This window comes from Apiospora kogelbergensis (assembly GCF_038363985.1).
Source record: "Apiospora kogelbergensis strain CBS 113332 chromosome Unknown utg000002l_segment0_segment0, whole genome shotgun sequence".
In the NCBI taxonomy this organism is placed as follows: domain Eukaryota; kingdom Fungi; phylum Ascomycota; class Sordariomycetes; order Amphisphaeriales; family Apiosporaceae; genus Apiospora; species Apiospora kogelbergensis.
The window spans coordinates 4,344,842-4,366,979 of NW_027117419.1; the positions used below are offsets into that span (position 1 = coordinate 4,344,842).

The 22,138-nt window shown below is 55.4% G+C and overlaps 10 protein-coding genes across 10 annotated transcripts; 7 read left to right on the forward strand and 3 right to left on the reverse strand.

The window, feature by feature from the left end:
• Positions 1-752: 752 nt before the first annotated feature.
• Positions 753-5,700, reverse strand: PG998_004344 (ATPase; the record flags this gene model as incomplete). The annotated part of the gene is made up of 8 exons (XM_066871162.1): positions 753-1,618; positions 1,707-2,013; positions 2,043-2,331; positions 2,421-2,667; positions 2,748-3,574; positions 3,656-3,750; positions 3,822-4,579; positions 4,665-5,700. The coding sequence occupies 8 exons, from the start codon at positions 5,698-5,700 to the stop codon at positions 753-755; spliced, it is 4,425 nt and encodes a 1,474-aa protein (XP_066734912.1).
• A 1,328-nt stretch (positions 5,701-7,028) lies between these two features.
• Positions 7,029-7,835, forward strand: PG998_004345 (uncharacterized protein; the record flags this gene model as incomplete). The annotated part of the gene is made up of 2 exons (XM_066871163.1): positions 7,029-7,355; positions 7,407-7,835. 2 exons carry the CDS (start codon positions 7,029-7,031, stop codon positions 7,833-7,835), a joined length of 756 nt encoding a protein of 251 aa, XP_066734913.1.
• A 544-nt stretch (positions 7,836-8,379) lies between these two features.
• On the forward strand, positions 8,380-9,453 carry PG998_004346 (uncharacterized protein; the record flags this gene model as incomplete). Its single annotated transcript, XM_066871164.1, has 1 exon — positions 8,380-9,453. One exon carries the CDS (start codon positions 8,380-8,382, stop codon positions 9,451-9,453), a length of 1,074 nt encoding a protein of 357 aa, XP_066734914.1.
• Positions 9,454-9,781: 328 nt separating this feature from the next.
• Positions 9,782-10,404, reverse strand: PG998_004347 (uncharacterized protein; the record flags this gene model as incomplete). Its single annotated transcript, XM_066871165.1, has 2 exons — positions 9,782-10,022; positions 10,256-10,404. 2 exons carry the CDS (start codon positions 10,402-10,404, stop codon positions 9,782-9,784), a joined length of 390 nt encoding a protein of 129 aa, XP_066734915.1.
• Positions 10,405-11,024: 620 nt separating this feature from the next.
• Positions 11,025-11,711, forward strand: PG998_004348 (glycosyltransferase family 32 protein; the record flags this gene model as incomplete). Its single annotated transcript, XM_066871166.1, has 1 exon — positions 11,025-11,711. One exon carries the CDS (start codon positions 11,025-11,027, stop codon positions 11,709-11,711), a length of 687 nt encoding a protein of 228 aa, XP_066734916.1.
• Positions 11,712-12,705: 994 nt separating this feature from the next.
• On the reverse strand, positions 12,706-13,336 carry PG998_004349 (uncharacterized protein; the record flags this gene model as incomplete). Its single annotated transcript, XM_066871167.1, has 2 exons — positions 12,706-12,905; positions 13,099-13,336. 2 exons carry the CDS (start codon positions 13,334-13,336, stop codon positions 12,706-12,708), a joined length of 438 nt encoding a protein of 145 aa, XP_066734917.1.
• Positions 13,337-15,437: 2,101 nt separating this feature from the next.
• PG998_004350 (uncharacterized protein) lies at positions 15,438-15,857 on the forward strand (the record flags this gene model as incomplete). The annotated part of the gene is given in 3 exon segments (XM_066871168.1): positions 15,438-15,500; positions 15,514-15,717; positions 15,792-15,857. The coding sequence occupies 3 exon segments, from the start codon at positions 15,438-15,440 to the stop codon at positions 15,855-15,857; spliced, it is 333 nt and encodes a 110-aa protein (XP_066734918.1).
• A 683-nt stretch (positions 15,858-16,540) lies between these two features.
• PG998_004351 (uncharacterized protein) lies at positions 16,541-17,327 on the forward strand (the record flags this gene model as incomplete). Its single annotated transcript, XM_066871169.1, is given in 2 exon segments — positions 16,541-17,083; positions 17,094-17,327. 2 exon segments carry the CDS (start codon positions 16,541-16,543, stop codon positions 17,325-17,327), a joined length of 777 nt encoding a protein of 258 aa, XP_066734919.1.
• A 412-nt stretch (positions 17,328-17,739) lies between these two features.
• Positions 17,740-19,295, forward strand: PG998_004352 (uncharacterized protein; the record flags this gene model as incomplete). The annotated part of the gene is made up of 2 exons (XM_066871170.1): positions 17,740-19,038; positions 19,086-19,295. The coding sequence occupies 2 exons, from the start codon at positions 17,740-17,742 to the stop codon at positions 19,293-19,295; spliced, it is 1,509 nt and encodes a 502-aa protein (XP_066734920.1).
• A 1,086-nt stretch (positions 19,296-20,381) lies between these two features.
• PG998_004353 (uncharacterized protein) lies at positions 20,382-22,083 on the forward strand (the record flags this gene model as incomplete). The annotated part of the gene is made up of 3 exons (XM_066871171.1): positions 20,382-20,825; positions 20,886-21,608; positions 21,661-22,083. 3 exons carry the CDS (start codon positions 20,382-20,384, stop codon positions 22,081-22,083), a joined length of 1,590 nt encoding a protein of 529 aa, XP_066734921.1.
• Between the last annotated feature and the right edge of the window lie 55 nt (positions 22,084-22,138).

Sequence of the window (22,138 nt, forward strand, 5' to 3'; positions counted from 1 at the left end):
GAAATGCATCATCGAGCTGTCGCGGGCCGGGAGAAAGTATATGAAGTAATGTGAGAGAAACAGGGCACAAAGTCAGGACGAGCTTTTGTAGAGACAGATGTTTGTGGGTTGATGGTTTGCGTCAGAAGATCTCACTCCCAGTCTCCCCCGCTCTGGGGGCCGGAAACTGGTTTGCTACATAAATCTATAAGCGATGGCCTATAACTGCATAGAATCGCGAGCAATTGTGGCCCAGGACTCAGCCACAGGCAATTATCCGGGGGTGGACGCCAGGCGTGAAATGACTAAGCGCGACCGAAAATCTCAACTGTTTCACAATACGGGGCGATCCTTCGGCGCATCGAACAACAAGAGATGGTCCACGGGGCAACAATCTGGCAGTGGAGCGGATGCGACTGCGACAACGAGTGAGGTGTTCGTCACGGTCGCAACATAGGCGCAAATTAATGCATGAACTCCCAATCTCCCGACTGACTCTGCCAGAGCGCAATCCGTTTTGAAGGACATATGTCTCAGTTGGCGGGACGTTGTAGAGGCTGCTGCACGCAATTGAGCTGAGACCTATATTACTAGTGATTATAGTTTGAAACTCGAAGCGAATGTCTATAACTGGAACTTAATGAAGCTTATTACCCGGGAAGTCTATCCGTGACATCTAAAACCAACAGCTGCCCACCCAACCCATTAAGAGTATCTGTATCTAGGTCTTGACCCGTGGCAGAGATAAAGAGAGGAAAATATCGACCACCACGTTATTTCTTCTCCTTCTTGCCCTTGGGCATGCGCACCAGCCAATACAAGAACAAAGACGCCGCAATGTTGACGACGATGTAAACCATGCCAATGCCAAAGTCGCGCCAGCGGTTGTCGTAACTCGAACTGATCTGAGTCAAAAAAGCGTTGGTGGACGCCATGGGGCAGTACCGGCAGGTCTCAGTGGCGCTCGGGTCCACGACGTAGCCGCCCACGGCCTGGACGTAGCTGCCGAGGTAGGCGCCGCAGGTGGTGCCGTCGGGCGGGGCGAAGCGGACGAGCTCGGCCGCGGCGCAGGTGACGTCGGCGTTGGCGAGCCCCGTCGCCAGCATGGCCGAGGCGAAGTAGGTGAAGGGCGAGACGCGGTACATGAAGACCCAGAACCGGGGCAGCGTCTTGGGCCCCGCCAGCACGCCGCAGAACAGCAGGCACATCATGAACAGGATCTGCGCCAGGTTGCCGCCGGCCTCGGCCGTGTCGGCGACGGCGATGCACGCGTGCGCGAACGTGCACGTGAACACCAGGAACTCCCAGAACAGCAGCCACATCAGCACGCCGCGCTCGTGCGTCTGCCCCGCCGCCGCCGCGTTCTTGTGCAGGCCCACCGGGTAGTACATCAGCGCCCACATGAAGACCGACATGAGCGAGTTCCACGGGATCTCGGTCAGGATCTGCGACAGCATGAAGATCTTCCAGCTGTACGTCTTCGACGGCCGCTCCCGCACTTCATACAGCTTCCGCTGCGTCACGAAGTGCGGCATCTGCTGCTGGATGAGCTGCCCGAAGATGGTGAAGATGTTGAAGATGGCGAACATTTGGTTCTGCAGGCCTTGCATGGACAGGGGCGCATTTAGAAACACCAAGCCTGCATCAAGTTAGGGAAATGCACTGGTTGTACTTAAGACGAATACGAGGAAATGAATGAACAGGAAATGAAAACGAATGCGACATACCAATAAAGAGAGAGACCGAACAGCATAGAGCAAACTTGGAGTAGATGTACGAGGGCGTGCGCCAGTACTGTTGGAAGACACGACGCGTCACGATCCAAAGCTGATCCCAAAGCGGCGTCGCGAACTCCTGGAACGAGGCCTTGCCACCCTCCGTCGCCATCGAGTTGGAGCGCCTCTTCTCTCCGCTCGACTTGAGGTGCCGCAGCTCATCCTGGACCGCCCGGTACTCCGGGCTGTCGCGCCACGCCTGGTGCCAGTCGATGTCGGTGGCGGAGCCGGGGGCGGCGCCGATGACCTCGAGCATCCACTCGGCCGGGTTGGCGTCCGGGGGCACGCGTGGGCGCCCTGCGCCTGGAAGTAGTGCGTGAGGGTCTCGGAGTTGGGCCCGATGTCGCCGAAGTAGACCGTCTTGCCGCCCTTGGCGAGGAACAGCAGGCGGTCGAAGCGCTGGAACAGCATCGCCGACGGCTGGTGGATGGTGCACAGGACCGACTGGCCGGCCTTGGACAGCTTCTCCAGCAGGTCCAGGATGGCCCACGAGGTCTGCGAGTCCAGGCCCGATGTGGGTTCGTCGACGAAGAGCAGCAAGGGGGGCTTGGCGGCGAGTTCGACGCCGATTGTCAATCTGTCGTCATTCGTGTCGGGGTCAGTACCAGGTCAAGTCGGGATATTAAGAGAGAGGAATAAGGGTTGGGGGCAAAGGCAAGTGCTCACCTCTTTCGCTGCTCCACATTGAGACCTTCGCCCAAGACGCCGACGACCGCATCCGCATAGTCCTCCATGTCCAGCATCTTGATGACTTCGTCGACGTATGCTAGCTTTTCAGGCCGTGGGGTGCTGGCCGGCTGCCGCAGCAATGCACTGAATTCCAGAGCTTCACGAACAGTGCTCGTCTCCAAGTGCAAATCTTGCTGTTGAACGTAGCCGGTCTTGCGTTGGAATGATTTGTCACGTTGCAGGCCTATGGCAGTCAGTCAAGGTCAATGATGATGAACTTATGTCAGATGCCAAATCAACGGGCGGAAAACACGTGTCACTTACCATCAACCAACATCTCCCCGGTAATAACGCCCATGGAAATGCGATCAGCCAGACAGTCGAGGAGCGTCGTTTTGCCTGCTCCCGACACACCCATCAAGGCCGTCAGGGTTCCAGGCTTGACCCAGCCATCCACGTGATCCAGGATGCGTCGAGGCTCTCCCTTGATCTTGATATCGTAGCAGACGTCCTTCCATTGGAACACGCTGGTCGAGGCCTGGATGACACCGGCGGTTCCGTCGCTGCTGGATCCATCGTTCTGGGCCTTGTGCTGCTTCTCGGCGACGGGCACGGGCCTGGAAAGAGAGGCCTCGGAGTCGCGCTTGCCCGTGAAGGCGGCGCCGCCGTCGTGGCCGCGGCGGAAGACGAGGACCTCGCCCTTGGACTTCTTCTCGGAGATGTACTCGGTGGCGACAAGGTGGACGACGTGGTTGAACAGGGCGAAGGCGATGAGCAGGCCGATGTTGCGCCACTTGTGCCCCTGGAAGTACTTGTAGTTGAGGCCGATGTACGCGTCGCCGCTGACGGTGGCGCGCCCGGGCACGGCGCCCACGGCGTTGCAGGCGCTGTGCCCGCCCCCGATGGTCACGTTCTCGTAGCCCGGCACGAGCGGGTTGGGCACGAGGCTGGCGCACGCGAACTCGCGGCCGTGGTACTCGTTGATCATCAGCGCCTCGAAGCCGTACGCCACGGGGTCCAGGTAGTTGATCCACCGGCACCAGCCCAGCATGTAGTCGACGGGGATGACGAAGCCCGTGAAGATGACAAGGGCTAGGATCAGGATGGCGGCAGGTACCATGGCCTGGGACAGGGTTCGAGACATTGATGCACTGTGCTCAGGGAAAGAAATGTATGTTTAGTATCTATCATTCGGTAGTCGGAAGTACTGGGCGTAGGGAGGCTTTGCTTACATGGCTCGGAACATGCCGGACATGGCCATGACCATGAGAAATACGGTCAGCCAAAAGAAGAAGTAGTTACCCGGTTGTCGGTTAAGGTTGGTCATCTACCGGTTACTCTCGTGTCAGCCTAAATGTTCCGTGACATGACTCAAGGGAGTTTCAAATGAAGACTTACAAAGTAGAGTATGAGGTTATAGGTGATACTATTCGTGATCTTGTACGGCAAGTCGACCAAGATGGACGAAAAGGCCTCGGTCGACGCGTGGGTGAAAGCATAGCGGACGTGCTTCTCGACGACGGGCCGCTGGGCGTACTGGGTCAGGATCTCGAGGGCGGACGAGAAGGCGTTCATGAGGATGGCGACGAAGAGCACGGCGGAGCGGCTGTAGAAGCTGGCCGTGTTGTCGGGCAGGTTGTAGAACAGCGACGAGATGATGAGCGCCATGGCCGAGTTGGCCACGAGCTGGAACACGGTCAGCCAGGGGTCGCCCGTCAGCCGCCGCCAGCCGCGCCAGAGGCACAGCCGCACCTGCTGCGCGTACGACATGAGGTACGGCGACTCGAGCCGCTGCCGCCTGTTCTGGTCCGTCTTCTTCAGCGCCCGGAAGTCCCGCGCGTCCGGGCCGCCGAACGGGTGCGCCTGCTTGTACGCCTCGATCTGCCGCTGCAGCGCCGCGTACTCGTGGCTCCGCTTCCACGCCGCCGCGAAGTCTTCGGGGGTCCGCGGGACTCGGTCTTCCCAGCCGGCGCGCACGACGCGCTCGGAGGGGGCCGTCATGGACGTGAGGAAGTCGGGCGTCGTCTGGCGGCTGGGGCACTCGAAGCCAAGATTGACGAAGTACTCTTTGGCCTGGTCGGCGGGGCCATAGAAGATCTGATGGCCATCGTATATGACTAGCGCTTTGTCGAATAAGTCGTAGGCTGTTTGGGGGCCTGTTATGAGAAGGTCAAGTCAGTAAGGGGCAATTCGTTGGGTGGATAAGAGGTGTCTGTTTTACCTGGTAGATGGACACGGCACAGCTTCGTCCGAAAAGCTCAGACTGGAGCTTCAGGGTGCGACAGAACTCAATGGCGTTGGCCGAGTCCAGACCCCGGGTCGAATTGTCCCAGCACTGCAAAGGGGCGTTCGCCAGCGTCGCCTCGGCAATCGTGACGCGCTTGCGCTCGCCGCCCGAGACCCCGCGGACGTACTGGTCGCCGACGCGCGTGTTGACGGTGTGGCTGATGCCGTACATGGCTATGACGACGTCGCGGTAGTGGTCGGCGTACTCGTGGCGGAGCTCGCCCGGCAGGCTCTGGGGCGCGCGGGCGCGCGCCGCGAACGTGAGGGTGTCGCCGACGGACAGCATGGGGAAGTGCACGTCGACCTCGGCCGTGTAGATGGCGTCGCCGCGGTGCTGCACGTGGATCTCCTCGGCCGTGAGGCCCTGGTAGTTGAAGTAGGCCTCGTCGTCGACGTAGATGCCGTTCATCTCGCCCGCGATGGTCTTGAGGAAGGTGCTGCACCCGGCGCCGGGCGGGCCCAGCACCACCATCATCTCGCTGGGGTTGAGGATGCCGTCGAAGCTGTCCAGGATGTCGATGCGCCTCTTCCGGTGCGCCTTGGACAGCAGGCCGCGCGCCAAGGTGGGCAGTTCGAAAATCACGTTCCCAACATCCTTCTGGTAGTCGGTCTCGTTGCCGTAGCCGAAGACGTTCAGGTTCTGGAAGCAGAGGCCGGTTTTGCGGAACCGGGTCCCGTGCTCGTTGGCGTGTCCGGCTACTGCCTGCGACCAGGCACGGGCGTTGAAGCTTTCGCCGTTGGGGTTGAGCTCCGAGTTGGGGTCTTGGGTGGCAAGCTTGAAGTCGCTGGCAAGGTTGATGTATTGAGAGGTCCTGGTGTACTGTCTCGCTAGGTCTTGCACAAGGGAGTGTCGCCGTTCTGCTTCTTGCCGGAAGTGTTCGCTGCCCCCATCCTCGTTCTCTGTTTCGTTTGCCTCGTAGAGGGTCGCAGCTGAGGGCTGTGGCTGTAGGGCCTTGGCGCTATGCCTGCCTTCTGGCTGCTCCAAAGACATAATATTCAGGAATTGATATCCAGAAGAGCCTCTGTTTGACAGTAGTAGCGTGATTAAAAGCCAGGATATTTGCGAGTGAAGGTCCTCGAGGAACGGGATATTTAAGCCATCTGTAACACAAGGCAATGTACCATCAATAGGAGGTAGAAAAGTGATGGTGTCAATGCGTATCCGCCCATCCCGTATATACTATGAACAAGTATATCTGTACGCGTGGACAACACTGAGTGGCATCGGGCACATTAACCATCCGCGCCCGTGTCGGCGACTTCTACTCTTTCGTACCAAGCTTTCCAGTCTTTCTTAGTCTTCTGTTCCATTCCATGAGATCGTCAATACATTGCAATGCCAACTTGAGTGGAACAGATATATGGCGGTGTTGGGTGTGATTGGTTTCGCAATATGGAGCACTTCTCCTAAAAGGGGTTTGTTTCTAGACGCAGTCGGGGCCTTGTTGAGCTCGACGGACCGAAGACGGACCCCGAAACTCTATTCGGCGCCAAGATACACCACGATGCATAAAATCAGGCCCTCTCTAGATTGAAGTTGATTTTATATTTACGAGGTACATTGACACACCAGCGTGTTATTCATCGCTGCAATTTTGCACACTGGGTCTTTCTTCGGCACTGTAGATCCCCGGCCCCTGCATTCCCATCAACATACCCGGGCTAGCCGGGAGTCTTCCAACGCTCCCATCTGATAAGCCCCAAAACATTGTTTCCCCATAAATTCTCGTGATGTGCACTCTACGCGGGTTTGGGAACACCGTCAGATGCCAATCCCTACGGACCTTTTACTTTGCAAGGAGAAGTCTTAAAGAACTGTTCTAGCCGTGCTTGGTTTTATCCGTCTGCTCTAATCCAGAGAAACATCAAACCTACCAGATAACTGGATCAGAGCCGGAGTCTAGTGCGTTCCGTCGGGAAGAAACTGTACTCCGCAAGGGTGTATATTATGAATAGTGGAGTTGTGGCAGGAACGTTTGTGTTCCGACAGGTATGCATTATTAGAAGCACAATTGTCAACGTCTATGTTGTCAACGTCTATATCTCTATGATACTATGCATGCGACATTATTTTACCATAGCTTCTGTAGGGAAACAGATGCATCCCGTCTATTGTCTTAGGTCCATTTAACTTGGTAGGGGGTGATGGGACATTCTTCCCACCCCTGGTTACCCATACAGAGTGTTCGATCTACTCCAGAACCTTGCAACTCGCAACTTGGAGGCAATCATAACTTTTCTAATCAATTCTCAGCCTTGCCATATCCGAGAGCAACACCCCTCGTCTCTCGGGCCCTGCTCTCTGGGGAACAGAGTGAAATGCTCTGGAGGGCTCCAGCAGTTGGACTCATCATCCAGGCGGCTCTGGAACCAAGACATATACGTCTCGTTCTCCCGAGTCATGAGGAATCGGTGCGCCGGCGGAAAGGTCTGGCCCAAAACGGACGTCAGGTCATTCACACGGGCCTCGTGATGACGACTGTTGTCCTTGGAATTACAGTCGATGAGATCGCGCCGGTCCAGAACCAGCATGCCGCATTCGTCGCCAGCGATGTGCAACAACGCCTCCAAGGCGTTAATGGCGTTCTTCCACGTGTCCGCTCGGCCGTTGATCCGGCTCAGTTCTCTCTGGAAGACGCCGAGTTGGTGTGCTTTGGAGAATGTGCCCCACCCAGCTTCGCGGCGGAAGTTGCTTAGCTCGTCGACGTCGTCGGGCGCCATCTTTCTCGTGTCCGCATCGGGCAGCAGCTCGACCACCTGACAGATGAAAGAGTACACAATCTCGAGTACCTCAAGCTGAGTACTCCTGGCGAAAAACTTGGATACCTTGTTGGCCATGTGGTCGAACTTGCTGGACTCCTGGCGCTCCGCTTCCCGTCGCCTGGAAAAGTAGCGGCAGTCGAAAGTTGCCATCTTGGTGCTGTCTGCCACCTTGGCTCTTACGATCTGCGAAGTGAGGCTCGAAACGGAAATGTTCTTGGGCGCGGTGAGGTCCATCATCGCCGAGTAATCGCTCATGAAACTATCGATCTGGGCTTTCGCTCCGGGAGTGACCCGCAGGTCCCTGATGTTTGCGTTGCCGCTATTGACATTCACACGGCATTCCGTGACGGCAACCCATTCTGATACAAACCTGTTTTGATGTATTGCCTGCAGCAGCTCGGCTTTGGTAGAACCTGACGACATTGTGGCAGAAGACAGGCTGAAGATTTGTGTATAGAGCTGACGTGGTTAGTTGGTTGCTCGGTGTTGACTTGTGGACTTGAGACAGTTCCGCGATAGAACCAGGGTCTATACTGGTTTATGTATGAGAATCTCTTTATTACTCACGCAGTATCTTCAGTGGGCTGTAGGAGGTAGAACGCCAGCCAGTGAATGCATATCTTTCAAAGGCCGTCCTGGGGGTTAGGGTGTTTCTTTGACTCGGAATCCTTTGTTCGCTGCCAACAGAACAATGCTACCATTTCCTCCTCACATAGGAAGCCAGGCCTCTTTCACGGTCACCCAAAGCCTATCCGCAACCCATTATTGCCGTTCGGGGTATAAGATAATAGTGTCGTGTCACACGAACGTATCACAAACCTTTGATAGTCCAGAAAGCCTTCTCCTGAATTAAACAGAAGGCAAACGTTTGTACCACAACACAATCACCGCCCTGCGAATCGAAACAATGTTCTCGAAGAAGCCTGAAAGGCCCACCGTCGCGCCCCCGGCCGTCCTGGTCACGCCCGCGACGGCGTGCGAGGACGGCGGGCGCTGCAGCCGCATGGACTTCGTCCTCGAGGCGCAGCACGTGCGCCAGTTCCTCACGACGTGGGGCCGCGAGGGCGAGACGCACAAGCACCCCTTCCCGCCCTGTCTCCAGGGCTTCCGCCTCAGCTCCAAGGCGGCCAAGTACGTCCAGCGCTTCGCCGAGAGGGACACGAGCTCCCGCCTCGTGCTGAGCGACGCCGGCGTTGACGGCGGTGGCAACAACGGAAGCACCACCACGGCCTCGTTCTCCTCCTCCAACTGCTGCGGGCAGGCCCCCTCGCCGCTGACCGAGCTCGCCTGGTGGTTCTCCGAGGCCCTCAAGAAGGAGAAGCCGGAGCGCCGCGTCATCCGCTACTTCTTTGGGGCGGCGGCACAGACATCGTGCGGCTGCGCCGAGAACAACGGCGATGGCAACACTAGCGGTGAGAATGGGAACAGCAATAATGAGAGGGAGGCGCTCGACTTCCTATACTCCCTTATTTGGCAGCTGGTCAAAGCATTCCCCCACGGACAGACGTCGCCCCAGGGCGTCGTCGTCAATGCCTTTCCCAAGCAGGCCCAGGCGCCCCCGTTCACGGTTGACCAGTTCCGCGAGAAGGTCTCCAAGCTCGACGGCACCATGGCGACGTTCGACGCGGGCCTGGACCTGCTCAAGGATTGCGTGCAGGTGGCGGGCCATAGAATTACGTACGTCTTCGACGGCCTCGAGCCCATCGCCCAGGGGAGTGGGAAGAAAGTGACTGGACCTCCTCGCGGCTACGACCCGGTCTTGCGGGTACTTTTCGAAAGCAGCGCGTCCAAAGTGCACAATGTCTGGGTCACGACCAAGGCTGCCGCCAATGGCATCGGGCCGTCGCCGCCTGCATGCCAGTTCCAGAAGGATACGGGTTGTCGCACAAAGGAATTTGCCCTGGCACCGACATCATCTGACTTGTTACTCCGATCTTGGCGAACGGTAGACGAACTGAAGTTCAAAGGAAGCAGGAACTAGTCAATTCCATCCTCATCCAACTTAGTGGCTCTGACATTTCTAACGTTCTTTAAGTAGTAACTAGTTCAGAATATCTTGACCGGAGACTGGGTTGGTACATGAAGGTGTGTTCTCGAATGCCTTTGGTGGAAGTCATATGCGCCTTTTCGTAATTTACAACATTGTACTTATAGCCTACTTCGAATTATTTGTAGCCTTGATTCACACGTAGTAATATGTATCACAGAATACCTCGCTATTTCCATGGGTATTAATGCAGACTAAGTAAATACAGATAATTATATCTATCGCCGAAGAGAGTATACGCAAATATCACTACCGGGCAGGATTACTGCAGTTCGGCAGGCATATGCGTTCCACCCCCAGCCGCAAGCTCGGCTTTCCTCTGAGGGTAATGTGGCTGTGCGTTATACTGGTATGGGTTGTAGGTCGGTGGCGGGTAATGTTGCGGATCGTGTTGCTGGACTTCGCGCTGGCGTCGACGCTTGCGGTAGAGCAACCAAGCAGCCGGGGCGATTATGATTGCCCCTGCCATCGCACCGACGGTAATCCCAGCAGTAGTACCCGGGCTGATTTGGGACGTAGTCGATTAGGCGGTCTCGGGTTCGGCGGCGGTAGGTCGTGGCGGGCTCGTCGACTCAAATCTTGTGATACCCGCGGTGGGCACAGTTTTCGTGTTCGCTCCCGTCTCCTTTGCCGTGTTGGTAAGGCTCCCTGTGGCTGTCGGAGTCTTTGGCTCACACGTGGTTAGTAAAGTCGACCAGCGCTGGTATCCAAGTCTTGACGACCCACCCTGATGAACCTGATGTCCCAGGCCCAGAGTGTCTCTCCGTCGCCGGCAGCGTGAGTCTCGGGTGCCTGTGAGTTGGGAGTGCCGGTCGTGAAGCCGGGTGGTATGCAGGGCCCCGTCGGATCTGTACTCGTCATAAGCGGCGTAGGCGCTCTGAGCATCTCGAAGAAGATCATGCCCGCCTCAAACGTTCTCACGACCATGTATTAGTGCTTCGTGCTGGCAGCAACTAGGTGGTGCTGCCCAGGACGTATCAAGCGTCAAATGCGACATTTTGCATAGAAACGTCTAAACCGCAACAGAGTCTCATGGTGTGTTGACGCGGGAACCACAAAGCCAGAGGCGACCAGACAAAAGAGCAATAGTAAATCACGGGGACAGAAATTACAAGATGTGGTGAGAAACCCACTGGTGGCTTTGACACAGAAGACTCAAATAGCAATTTGACCCCTGCGCCCCCTGCACTTGACTTTCGCAGCTCTGGAACCAACAGTCGGCCAGCTCCCAGTCTATTGGTGCTCGGCACGCCGGGCGCCCATAATTGCTGCCAAGACGTGTGATGCGGTTAGAGAACGGGTTACCATGGAAGGGAGGCTTGACCCGAGAGAATGGTTCAGTCGTGGCTCGGCGATGTGAGTGGTGCAACTGTGCCGCCCGAAGCTACACAGGCTGGCTATTGAAATGCCCGCCCACGTCGTTTCATTTCTACTTCCCGAGTCACTTCTTATCTCTTCTACGTTCATTCATCAACACTATTTACTGACATTTTAGAACTTGCGACATGGGATCATTGGCTGCGTTTCCGTGGCCGAAGAGAAAGGGCGTTGCAAGCTTTTGCGGCATCTTTGTTTTCCTTACGCTCGTCTTGACCTTCCGGCACCACACCGAGCGAGGTCAATACGCTATCAAGATCCCTGAAGCCCCTCTCATCCCCCGAAACATCTGGCAGATTTGGTTCCCTCAAGGCGGAGTTGCAGAGCACTATGTACACAACCCGGAACTCCGCGAGACGGCCACCTGGATTGGCATGAACACGGATCACCAATACAGGCTAGTCGGCCGCCAGTGGAGCGACAACTACGTTCAAAAGCGGTTTGTCCAGGCTGCCGACAAGGACCTCGTCGACACGTACCTAGCAGTGGGCAACCACGGCTTGAAGTCGGATCTCTTGCGCTACCTGCTCCTCTACACCGAAGGCGGCGTGTATACCGACATCGATACCATCGCACTGAAGCCTATCGGGGACTGGGTGCCTCGGCACCTTCGCGACGCCGCCAAGCTCGTCGTCGGCATCGAATTCGACCGCCGCGACGGGGGCATGTGGTCCGAGATACCCCACGACCTCCAGTTCTGCCAGTGGACCATCGCCGCCGCCCCCGGCCACCCGGTGTTCCGGGCCATGGCCGACCGGGCCTCGCGTCGCTGCGCGAGCTGGCCGCCGTGTACAACACGACCATGGCCGAGTTGAAGCCGACGAGCTTCGAGACGATGAACTCGACGGGGCCTGCGGCCTTGGACCGACGTCGTCTTCGGGCAGATACAACAGGCGCGGCCTGACATCACGGCGCTGGCCAACCTGTCTCGGATACATGAGCCCCAGTTGTATGGGGATATCCTTGTTTTGGGTATTGATGGGTTTGGCATGGGCCAACCGCACTCGGGGGCCACCAATGATGGATCGATCCCAGAGACAGCCTTGCTCAAGCATCTCTTCCGTGGGTCTTGGAGGAACTCGTAAAAGAAGCGCTGCATGATGAGGGCTTGGAGTCTAGGAGTTTAGGGGCGTGTTCGTTTACGCTGATTTGTTGGAAAGTTGAAGTGCCATCTAATGTACCCTTCCTAGCTTTCAACCGATCTGGACCAACTTCAGCAGATCGCTTTTGGTACTTGGAGCGTCTCCAGGGCCCTTGGGGCTCTTCAGGCTCTTGGGGCTTGTTTCTAGGGGCTCTTGGGGTACCGATCGCCCTGGACGTCCCATCTCAGCTGGATCGTTTCAACTTGTTCACCCTTCTGCCGGAGTAAAGGTTGAACCTAATCTAAAGGATCTGATTGGCCAGAAGTCGGAAAATGACTTCAGCAACTTCAACCTTCTTAATCTGAAGTACCAAATCGATCAACAGCCGTCGAAATCGAACGCGTTGCTGAAATATTAAGCTTTTATGCTTGTAAGCCGAAAAGTCTGCTGAAGTTGTTGAAATCTGACCTGATTTCATCAATTTCAACTTAATCAGCCTCCAAACGAACACGCCCTAGGAGTCTAGCAATACCCCTCGTATTGGATCTGGTTAGATAGAGTGAGGTCATGATACTTTGTATGTATTTGTATTCCACCTATGAAACTATTATTCTCCTCTTGCTCAGATGCGAAAGTAAACAGCTTGGACTTGATCGTAGGTAAAGTGAGACACATGCACGTGAGCACCCAGTACCATCAGGCTGACCAATAGGTCTGCCCCTGTCGCTTAGATGACAGCGGCAACGGCTATTGCCGCCCCAAGGACCCCACCCATCGCCGCCATATCTTTAGCCCCCGCGTTGCTCGGCTTGGTCGGGGTGGCGGTCGCAATGGCATGGGCCACGACGCTGGACGCGGCCGAGACCTCGGTGGCGGACGGGTTCTTTTCCATGCGGCTGCAGACGTTCTCAAGCGAGTCCTGCGCGTCTACGTGTGGGGGGTTGTCCCGGAGTCAGTCCGGACCTTTCATCATATGTAGTGTTGATAAAGAAGAGAAAGCTGTGTTTCCGCCCCGTTGCCTTGTCCTACACGTTTCTTTCTTCTCCCGAATCACGCAGCAGAGGAGAGAGAGGAACGCTTTTCTATGAAGTGGAGGTAAGCAGGGATGGGTTCTACTCACTGTAGTTGGTGCAGCTGTTCTTCCCGAGGCAGTTCCCCATCCGGGCGGGCAGCCGGACCAGGCTGTTGCAGACGCACTTGAAGTCCTCGGGGCTGCAGCCCGACTTGTTGCACGCATCAGCGTAGCAGCTCACGGCACAGCCGGGCATCTTCTCGACGATCTTGTCGAGGCTGTCGTCCGCGAAGACGCCGCCGGCGGCGGCGGAGAGGAGGGCGACGGACAGGATGCTGAAACGCATGATGGTGATGGGCGGCAGGGAGGTTGGGGAAGGTGGTGGTTTTTTTGTTCTTCTTCTTTTGATCTTGTGGGTGTTGTTAGTTCTGGCAACAAGATTCGAGAAGGAATGGCGGTTGATTCCTCATCTATTTGTACTATTTCCATTTCCACCAACTCCTGTAATGATCGTCGCTTTCAGTGATCGTCATTGTCGCGGTCCTTCTGTCGTTTTACGGCACAGAAACCTCTCTAACAGGCTGTGATGTGGCAATGACGTCGGTTTTGTAAGAGGTTCAGGCACGGCGACCCTGGGTATTCCAGTCCATTGGCCATTGACGAAAATCCCCCTTGACACCAAGGATTGCACATCAGCTGAAAAAGACATTAAGTGGTAATGCTGCCATACAGGCTCCCCAGGCGTGATTGGCAGGTTCGTTCATTTCAATAGTGTCAGGTCGGTGACTTGTCGAGCATTATGCTCTGTCGATCCCATCAGCTTCATGCAGGCGGCTGCAGGTTTACCACCCAACACGAGGGCTCGCGTGAGGCGCGAACGGTTATATCGGCAACGGGCCAGTGATAGCACGACGAGACGGTGTGTCTTATTTTCCTCAACGGGCAGATTTATTGGATCGTCTGCCAGGCGGTGGCGCAGGACATCGCCAACTCCACATCCAACATGGGATCTTAGTAAGGGCTGTTATTGCCTGCAGGTCATGTCTGACCACCCTCCTCGCCCGCCCGACCACTGACAGCGGTGCCAGACAGCCCAGGTGCCGAAGGGGGTCAGAAAGCTTAGCATACGTTTAGCCAGGATTGCTTATTGGTTATGCCATAATCAATATTTATATTGATTGACCATCCTGCCTCAGAGGACTGGTTACTCATGACAACACTTTTGCAGCTATGAGAACATTGGTAGGATCATAAGTGCATACACAGTAAGCGCCGAATATGAAGAATCAGCGTCGTCTGATCGCCGAATTCTTGAAGGCGTTTTTTAGCGTTTGCTTCCCATTGTCGTATCCATATGTTATCCCAGAATAGGGGTTCTTTTCTGAGTCATCCTGCGACTATGTTCCTTTCTACTAATTGGGACTGCCACGGCACTTTCGGGCGTCCTAAAGATAATCTGGAGATTCCTGACATAATCTGATGGCTTATCTCACAAAAGGCACGGGACGCCACATTTGACACCTTTATCGTAACTGAATGCGATGTTCCCAGCCAAGAAGCAATTAGTCATTTACTGTGAATGCGATCTCGGTATATCCTCGCTGCCGAAGCAATCCGTCATGCATCGTGAAATAGGAGCTTTTGGGCATTGCTTTATATCGCCAAAAGAGTAGAGAGATAGACAGAAAGTTCCTGTGATCTACTCCAAAAACGAACTTTTTGTGTTACTGTCAAGCTGATGGGCGGATGGTTTCCGTTTATCCGCATCATCAACTGCTCGGCGATGTAATACTCTGGTCCACCTTGATCATTGATGGTGTATGAACGCAACGACATTTCCGCCTTGGGCTGTCTCTGATATCAAATCATATCATATCATGCCTGATGGATGGCTTGGGGCGGAATCCTCGAGCCTCGCCCACAAGGCATAGGCCGGCGCCAGCCATATCCGGGTCCACCGTCAACGAGGGCTTCACGTCAGCATCACAGTCAGCGGCGCTGACGACCCCGAATTAGTAGATGGCCCGGCTGAAAGGGCGAAAGAACAATTTGCGGGTCAAAGTCATCCGGCGGCGACCTCGCTGGTCATGCACACCTCCGTGATTTCTCCGCTGCGACGCCCAGACATGGTGATGGAGGATTGAGGGTGGCCAACACACCGAGAGGAAGGTAGGGAGGGCATGACACAGCAAGAATCATCGGAATGAGTAGAGTAGAGCCTCCTCGTGTACATCCTCGTCCTCGCGACGAAGAACTCGAGAGAAAGATGAATCTTCGAGTATAAAGGGCTCGTGTCCTCGCCCCTAATCCGACCTCTCTTCCCTCTTGCTCATCACCCACAGCATCCACAGCCCAGCTCCAGCTAGCCAACAGCCTCTCTTTCAGCTTTCAAGCACTTACTTCAATTCAGAAAATCACTTTCTATTCCTCACCCACCAACCACCAAAATGCAGTTCTCCATCGCTACCGCCGTCGCCATCCTGGCTGGCTTCGCCGTCGCCGGCCCCGTCGTTACCCCCTGAGGTCTACTCCCGCGAGGTCGGTGCTTCGCCCACCGAGGACACGTCCAAGATCGAGGAGGCCATCAGCTTCGCCGCGCACCCCGATGCCAGCTGCAGCCTCACAGCCTGCGCCAGCGTCCTCGCCAAGGCTGCCTGCATCGCTGCTGCCCTGGAGAGCGGCAACATCGGCGCCCTCGAGGCCTGCGTCTCGGGCGGCAAGACTAAGGTAATTAATAATCGACTGTCCCTTTCCCTATGTTATATAATGCAGCCGCTGACACTCAATCGTACAATCTACAGCTCTGCCAGTGCGCCACCTGCATCCCCAAGCTTGGCCCCTTCCTGAACAAGAAGCACATCTGCTAGATTAGTGCATCTGCCGACATGCCTACCAACATTCTAACCTAGCTGGCCCTGCGAGGGGTTGAGCAGCGGGCGGGCGGCTTTGAGGAGGTCGCCTGGCTCAGGGCTTGGACTGGTCTTCATTGTGGATCGACAGCTCGTTTGATCACAACCCAAAACCCGAAAAGGGGCGAATCTTTTTATGTACCTAGGACACCACACTCGTTTAGAATTTATCAGTTCCCTTTTCTACATATCGTTTTGACACCTATGCCAAAGTGATCAATAACATGTCTGTATGTTTCGTCGTTAGCTGCCTTTCGTAACCCTGATGCCCCTTTTCCTCGACTTCAGCTACATGTTCTATTATTGGTACAGTTATGAATGCACATCAAGTGCATGCACATCAATGTGTGGGGGCGACCGGATGATGGGACGGGATAGGCTCGCTTGACCGATAGCCCCTGTCTAGCCAGGAGCCAAGACCACTAGCCCCCCAGCTGTGCCGCAGGTCAGATATTAGTGCTCGGGCCCCGGGTCTGGCCCGACAGGCTGGAGCGGTCGATCCCAAGACCATCAGTGAGCCGTTTCTTTTCGCATTTTCCCCCGCCGCTTCGGCTATTCCTCCTGTTCTTCCTTTCCTTATCTTCCTCGTTGGTATCGTGGTTAACCCAATTCCTTTTGCGACCACTTACTGTCTATCTACAATGGCCTCGGACGAATTGCTGAGGTTCTCCCTGTTTCGTGACCTCCCTGCCGAACTGCGGCTATTGGTATGGAAAGAGGCGCTAGCCGTGGACTGCGTGTGGGCCGCGGTCGTGGCCGAACCCGAGAGCCAGCACCTCGACGGCATACGCCAAATCGTCCGTGAGGCCCGGTTCCGGATGCAATTCGTCGGCCCGTCGCCCCACTGGGTGGGCCAGGCGTGCCTCGAGGCCCGGGAGGCGATGAAGGCCGTCTTCGGCCCGCCCTTCCGGGGCCCGCGCGGCCCCAAGCTCATCGTGGGCGACGAGATGTCGACTCCGGGCGGACGGTACTACTGGATCAACCCGGCGACGACGGTGCTCGTGTTCCACAGCCCGCGCCACTCCAACCGCCTCCTGCGGGAGTTCGCGCCCGACGAGCTGGCCCGCGTCCGGCACCTGGCCGTCTTCTGGTCGCACTGGGCCACCATCGCGGCCTTCAACATGCGCCTGCGCGAGGACTGCCCCCGGGCTCCGCACGCTCATCGTCGAGAAGGGCCGGCTGCAGTTCCAGAAGTGCGCCGAACACATGCGGTATCCGCCCCTGGATCTGGAGACGGCCGCCCGCTACGCACAACTCTCGCACCCCGACGCCCCCGTCGTCGACGACGGGCATCCGCGCAGCCGGGAGTTCCGCGAACGCACCTTCGTGTGGAAGGACGATACGCCGGTGAAGCCGCGGGTCCACCTGCTGACGGACCAGGGGCCGATGGCCGACTCGCCGGTTCTCAAGCAGCCAATAAACCCATGATACCGACCTCCAGGGACAGTTTGGTGGAGCAAGTTTCCGTGAAGGAGCCGAAAGACGAATTGAATGACTGGGTAATAACTAGAAAACATTGAAGATCCTGATGTATAACGTTTCATATAAAGCATCGAACACGAATGATTCTTGTTGAGTAATCGGCAATCAAAAAACATAATGGAGTGACCTGTGCTATTTCACTCAGACCACCGGTGTTGAAAATGGATTTTACTATTTGAGGAATATTTCTGTTCCTGAATACACTTACATCCTCCATTGCAACTCGCCAATATTTCGCATCCCAACAATATTGCTTAGCTGCACTGTACGGTGCACACGTTTACTCGAAAAATTCCCACTACCTTGACCTTGACCTTCTTCATAAACCAGCAACTCGATTTGCGTCTACCCTAATACCATGGCGCATCCTCTATCAGTCACCCGTATTGGATTCGAGGACCAAGTTTCGCCGCGGACTCCGCTATGGTCCTTCTATCTTTTCCGACACGATCACAAGGCCAACGACGACGGCGGCCAAGGTTTTCTCGAGGGGCTCTGCGGGAACCTCCGAAACACCCTCGCGCACTTCCCGAAATTCTGCACCCAAGTCGCGCCGCTAGAAAACGGCGAAGTTGTTATGGTCTGGGCTGGCCACGAGGCAAACGATGTATTTCAGTCCGTGAGCGAACGCACCGTCGACGAGGTGCTAGCCATAGTCGAGCAGCCCGCCGCTGCGAGGAACCTGGAGCTGCCGGAGGCGAGAGACTGCTTCCGTGTAGACGCCATCGAGCTAAAAGACGGGTGGCGCGTGGCTTTCCGTGCCCACCACACTGTCGCTGACGGCGGTGTTCTAAAGCTGCTGGCGCAAGGCGTGGCTGAAGGGAACGTCCCCCCAGTGCCGTTCGACTACGACGACAAGAGCTCGCGTAACAGGATTGCGGATGCGCCTGAGATGCAGAGAACCCTGCGCAACGCCTACTTTTTCCTTGAGGACGGGGGCGGGCCGTCACAACCGGCGCAGCCGAGTCGCGACTACCAGACACCGACCGAGACCCAGACATACCACGTATCCCGCATCAAGTTGAAGGAACACTTGAGATCTTGCAGACCTGGTTGGATGTGGGACTATAGTTTGCCTAAGGAATCTGGCTCGAAGAACGAATCCGGCGCGAGGAGCGAATTTGGCTCACCCGAATTCCGCTCCCTTACCACAGAACTGGGAGCCCATGTGTTAGCTGCGCGCATCGAGGCGGAAGTCCCCAAGATTGCCAAGAGGGCGATACATAGTGGCGATGAAGCGACTATATGGATCCCCGTGGACGTGCGGAACAACTACAAGCTGGGGATCATAGACCTTGGCAACGCAGTTGTTCCCGCTCCGGCGAAAGTGCGGGTCTCCGATATTTTTACCATGATCCGCGGGAAGCCAGTGGAGGCGTCGAATGCAGCAAGCGCGATCTTTAGTGCAATCACCAATGAGATCACATGCGTCCGGTCATGGCCATACCTCGGAGAAAGGAAAAGGTTCATCAACAGTCTCGCTGGACAGGACTACCGGAACCTCGGGATCAGGTACGACGCCAGCGATCCCTTCTGGATCCATGTCAGCGATGGCCGTGAAGCCGGAGCCGACAGTGAATTCACTTGGTACGAGAAGGCCGGAGCCGACGAAAAAGACACCAAAGATGCCCACAAGAAGAAGGCCGATGCCGTCAGGGTCCATGTGCCAAAGGCTCCCGGCATACAACTCCACCCGACGCAAAGGAGGACGACACGTATGTCCTCAGCATCACGTTGCCGCAGAAGGCTATGGACATTCTCAAGTCGCAGCCAAAGTTCAAAACATTCATGCAAGACATCGGAGCCAACGATAACCCACAACAGCCTGTGACTGTTACCCAAGGAACGCTCGTGAAAGCAGAGGCGCACGCACCGCCAGATCAGAAACCCTACCCCTGGAACATAGATATCTAGCTGTTGCAATTTGAAAGCAATGTAATGCGAACAGCATAGGTAACCTCTTCCTACTTTATATCCACGAATCTCGTAGTTTGATACTATTATCGTTCGATATTCTATCTAACAACCCCGCTGGGATGAGTCATCCCCTAGGCAGGGGGATTTAAGGGGTATCTCCATCGTTGTGGTGACTCAGAAATAAGAATCAAGATAGCACCAGTGGAATGACAGCTAACACTTCGCGATGTGATCTTATATAGCGGTGTGGAAACGCGACGACAGCGAGCTGCGTCTACTCGACGGGCCGACGGAGGGCCCAGGGGACGCCGAATAGTCCATGGAGGATTGACTGGGGGTGCGAGGCATTGACCAAACAGTGCTTGACGATAGGCCACCTTCATCACCACGATGGCGGCTCCTGAATATGGATGTCAGTCGCCGTGGCCTAATTGTGTCGGGCTCGATTCGGTGGCGCAAGTGCCCACCTGCCGCCCGCATGCAGTTGGGCTTTTGTGCGACCTCCAACCGCAACTGCGCCACCACAGTACGGTCTGCGCAGCCTAAGCCTTTGAATCCAGATGATTGAACCCCTCACGGGCGGATGAGCTCCGTGCCTTTCTTCCGCTGGACGAATGATGTTCCAATATCTAAGTGTGCGGGCGCACTGCCTGCGCCGCTGCAGCCACGGCACACGCACTAGATACCATGCATTGTAACTATACCGAAAACGAATGTCTCGGATGTATGTGAAAGAGTAGTGGGCTGAGCCATCGCCGTGTCAGCCTGTGAAACTGCCTTGACGCTTTCGCAGCGGCCAAATCTCCAGCCGGCAGAGGGAAAAACCAATAAATGTCGGACACATGTAAGCTGACAGCCTTGGGCGGGAAGCCATCTTGGGTACAGTGACACCAAGAAACTGATAGATAAATGCATCAAAATATTCATTCTTCCTCAAGGTGAACCATTAAGTGCTTCCTTGCCTTTGTGATTCCCTCCCTTGCTACTCCTATCTGTCTCCTCGTCGACATTGTTTATCTATGTCGCCTACGCTCTACCTGTCTTCACTCACTTGCTAAACTCGAATCCTCTCATTCTCAGAACATGTCTGATCAATCGAATATCAACATTGCCTCTACCCCCAGCGGACTTCCCCTCCCCGGTGTAGCAGAGCCTGCACATCCCACAACTCCGCATGATTCTCAGCCTGTGGAACGTTCTACTGAACGTATTGCACTCGAAGATGATAGTGACGATCACAGCGAAGATGACGGCGAGATCGAGCTTGTGGAACGGCATGCCCAACATGATAAATCTGAAGATCGCCGCATACTTGTGAATCATCAAGACAGCATTCCGACTGGACAAGCAAGGCCTACTACTCACAAAGTCCACTCAACTGCATTAGTTACACTCAGTTCAGTGTTTACCGGCCATGGAGTTTATGGCAATATCCCTTATACATTCAGGCATCTTTCGATCTTCTCTTTTTTCGGAGAATGCGACATAGAGGACATCGCGTTTCGTTCTTATTGGAGAGGAAGGAGAGTGAGCACCCCTTCCGATCAGAAATCAAGTGAGGCTTCAGGCTTATCAATAATGTTTTAGGCATCGAGGCAGGGCTCTCAGTATACGCCAAATGTAACCATTGAGGAGGGCCCTGTACGGACTGAGCTTTACGCCATTGCTCGAGAGTTTCAATTCATCGACGCTGCCTTTGCCGATCTTTACCGAGAGACGGTTCCATATAACTCACGTATTCCTGGTCATCTGAAAGAAATACGTGAGAACAATGACCGGATTACGCCCGATAACCATTGGTACTCGGGGTCTTTAGGCGAATTCTTGGAGTCCACCACGCAACAAAAGAAAAATTCGAGGTGGTCAGAGGCCCGATTTGTCCCAGGAGACTACGGCGAGAGGGCCTTGGAGTATTTGCAGAACGGGCTCGAGATTCCCTATTGGGCGTTGCTAAGCGGTATATTTGTCCCATTTTTCAAATCGGGAAAACTAGGAATCCCGGCAAGGTCGATGGTATCTCGAAATCTCAACAGCGTGAGACTCTCAGTTCTCTGGCACCTGAGAAAAGTAACAGTGGACTGTTCCTTTGCGCTACCCGAGAAGTTCGAGAACGGCATCAAAGGGAGGCTGGCTATTTTAGATGAAATGGCGGAAGCTATTGGATCTGATCTCGGCACGGAATGCGATATGCGTATCATTCTATCCCGCATATCAGAACCACCGGTCCATCCAGCAAGTCCAGCACCTACATCTGATCCAAACACGGCTGGGGTGGCGGTGCCTCTAGGCAAAGAAGAACTGACAGACATTGTGAGTATTACTCGGCACAGCCACTCAACTCTCCAGTACTGACAGAACGCAGGAGAAAGTCCGATCAAGCACGCTTCTTATTCTCTTCTTGGCGGTAGCCATCATCCCAGCTTGCATCGGCTTCGCCCGACAGTACAGCGTGGCGCAAGGTGAACCCGGCGCCGTTGGAAGTTCGACGGATGCTGGCTTCATGTGGCTCATCGCTGGCAACCTCCTGGCCCTGCTAGGTAATTTGTTTGCCGTCATCCCGCTGTGGAGGCTGACAAGGGGCTTGCCGCGGCAGCATATTTTCCAGTGTCTCATCTGGCTCTCGGCGATACTGGGCGCTGCCTCAATCGCCTCGTACTGTTTCGTAAACAAGGCTTGGAGCTCTCTTTTATCCTTTTGTAGCAATTTGCTCGCTATTGGTGCTGTATACACCTCAACGCTGTATGTAAGTACCAAGGGCATCGAGGGGAAGGTCAAGCAGGATTAGGAAAGAGTAAGATCGTGTATCAGGTGAAGTGGTAGTATTGGATATAGTGGACAAT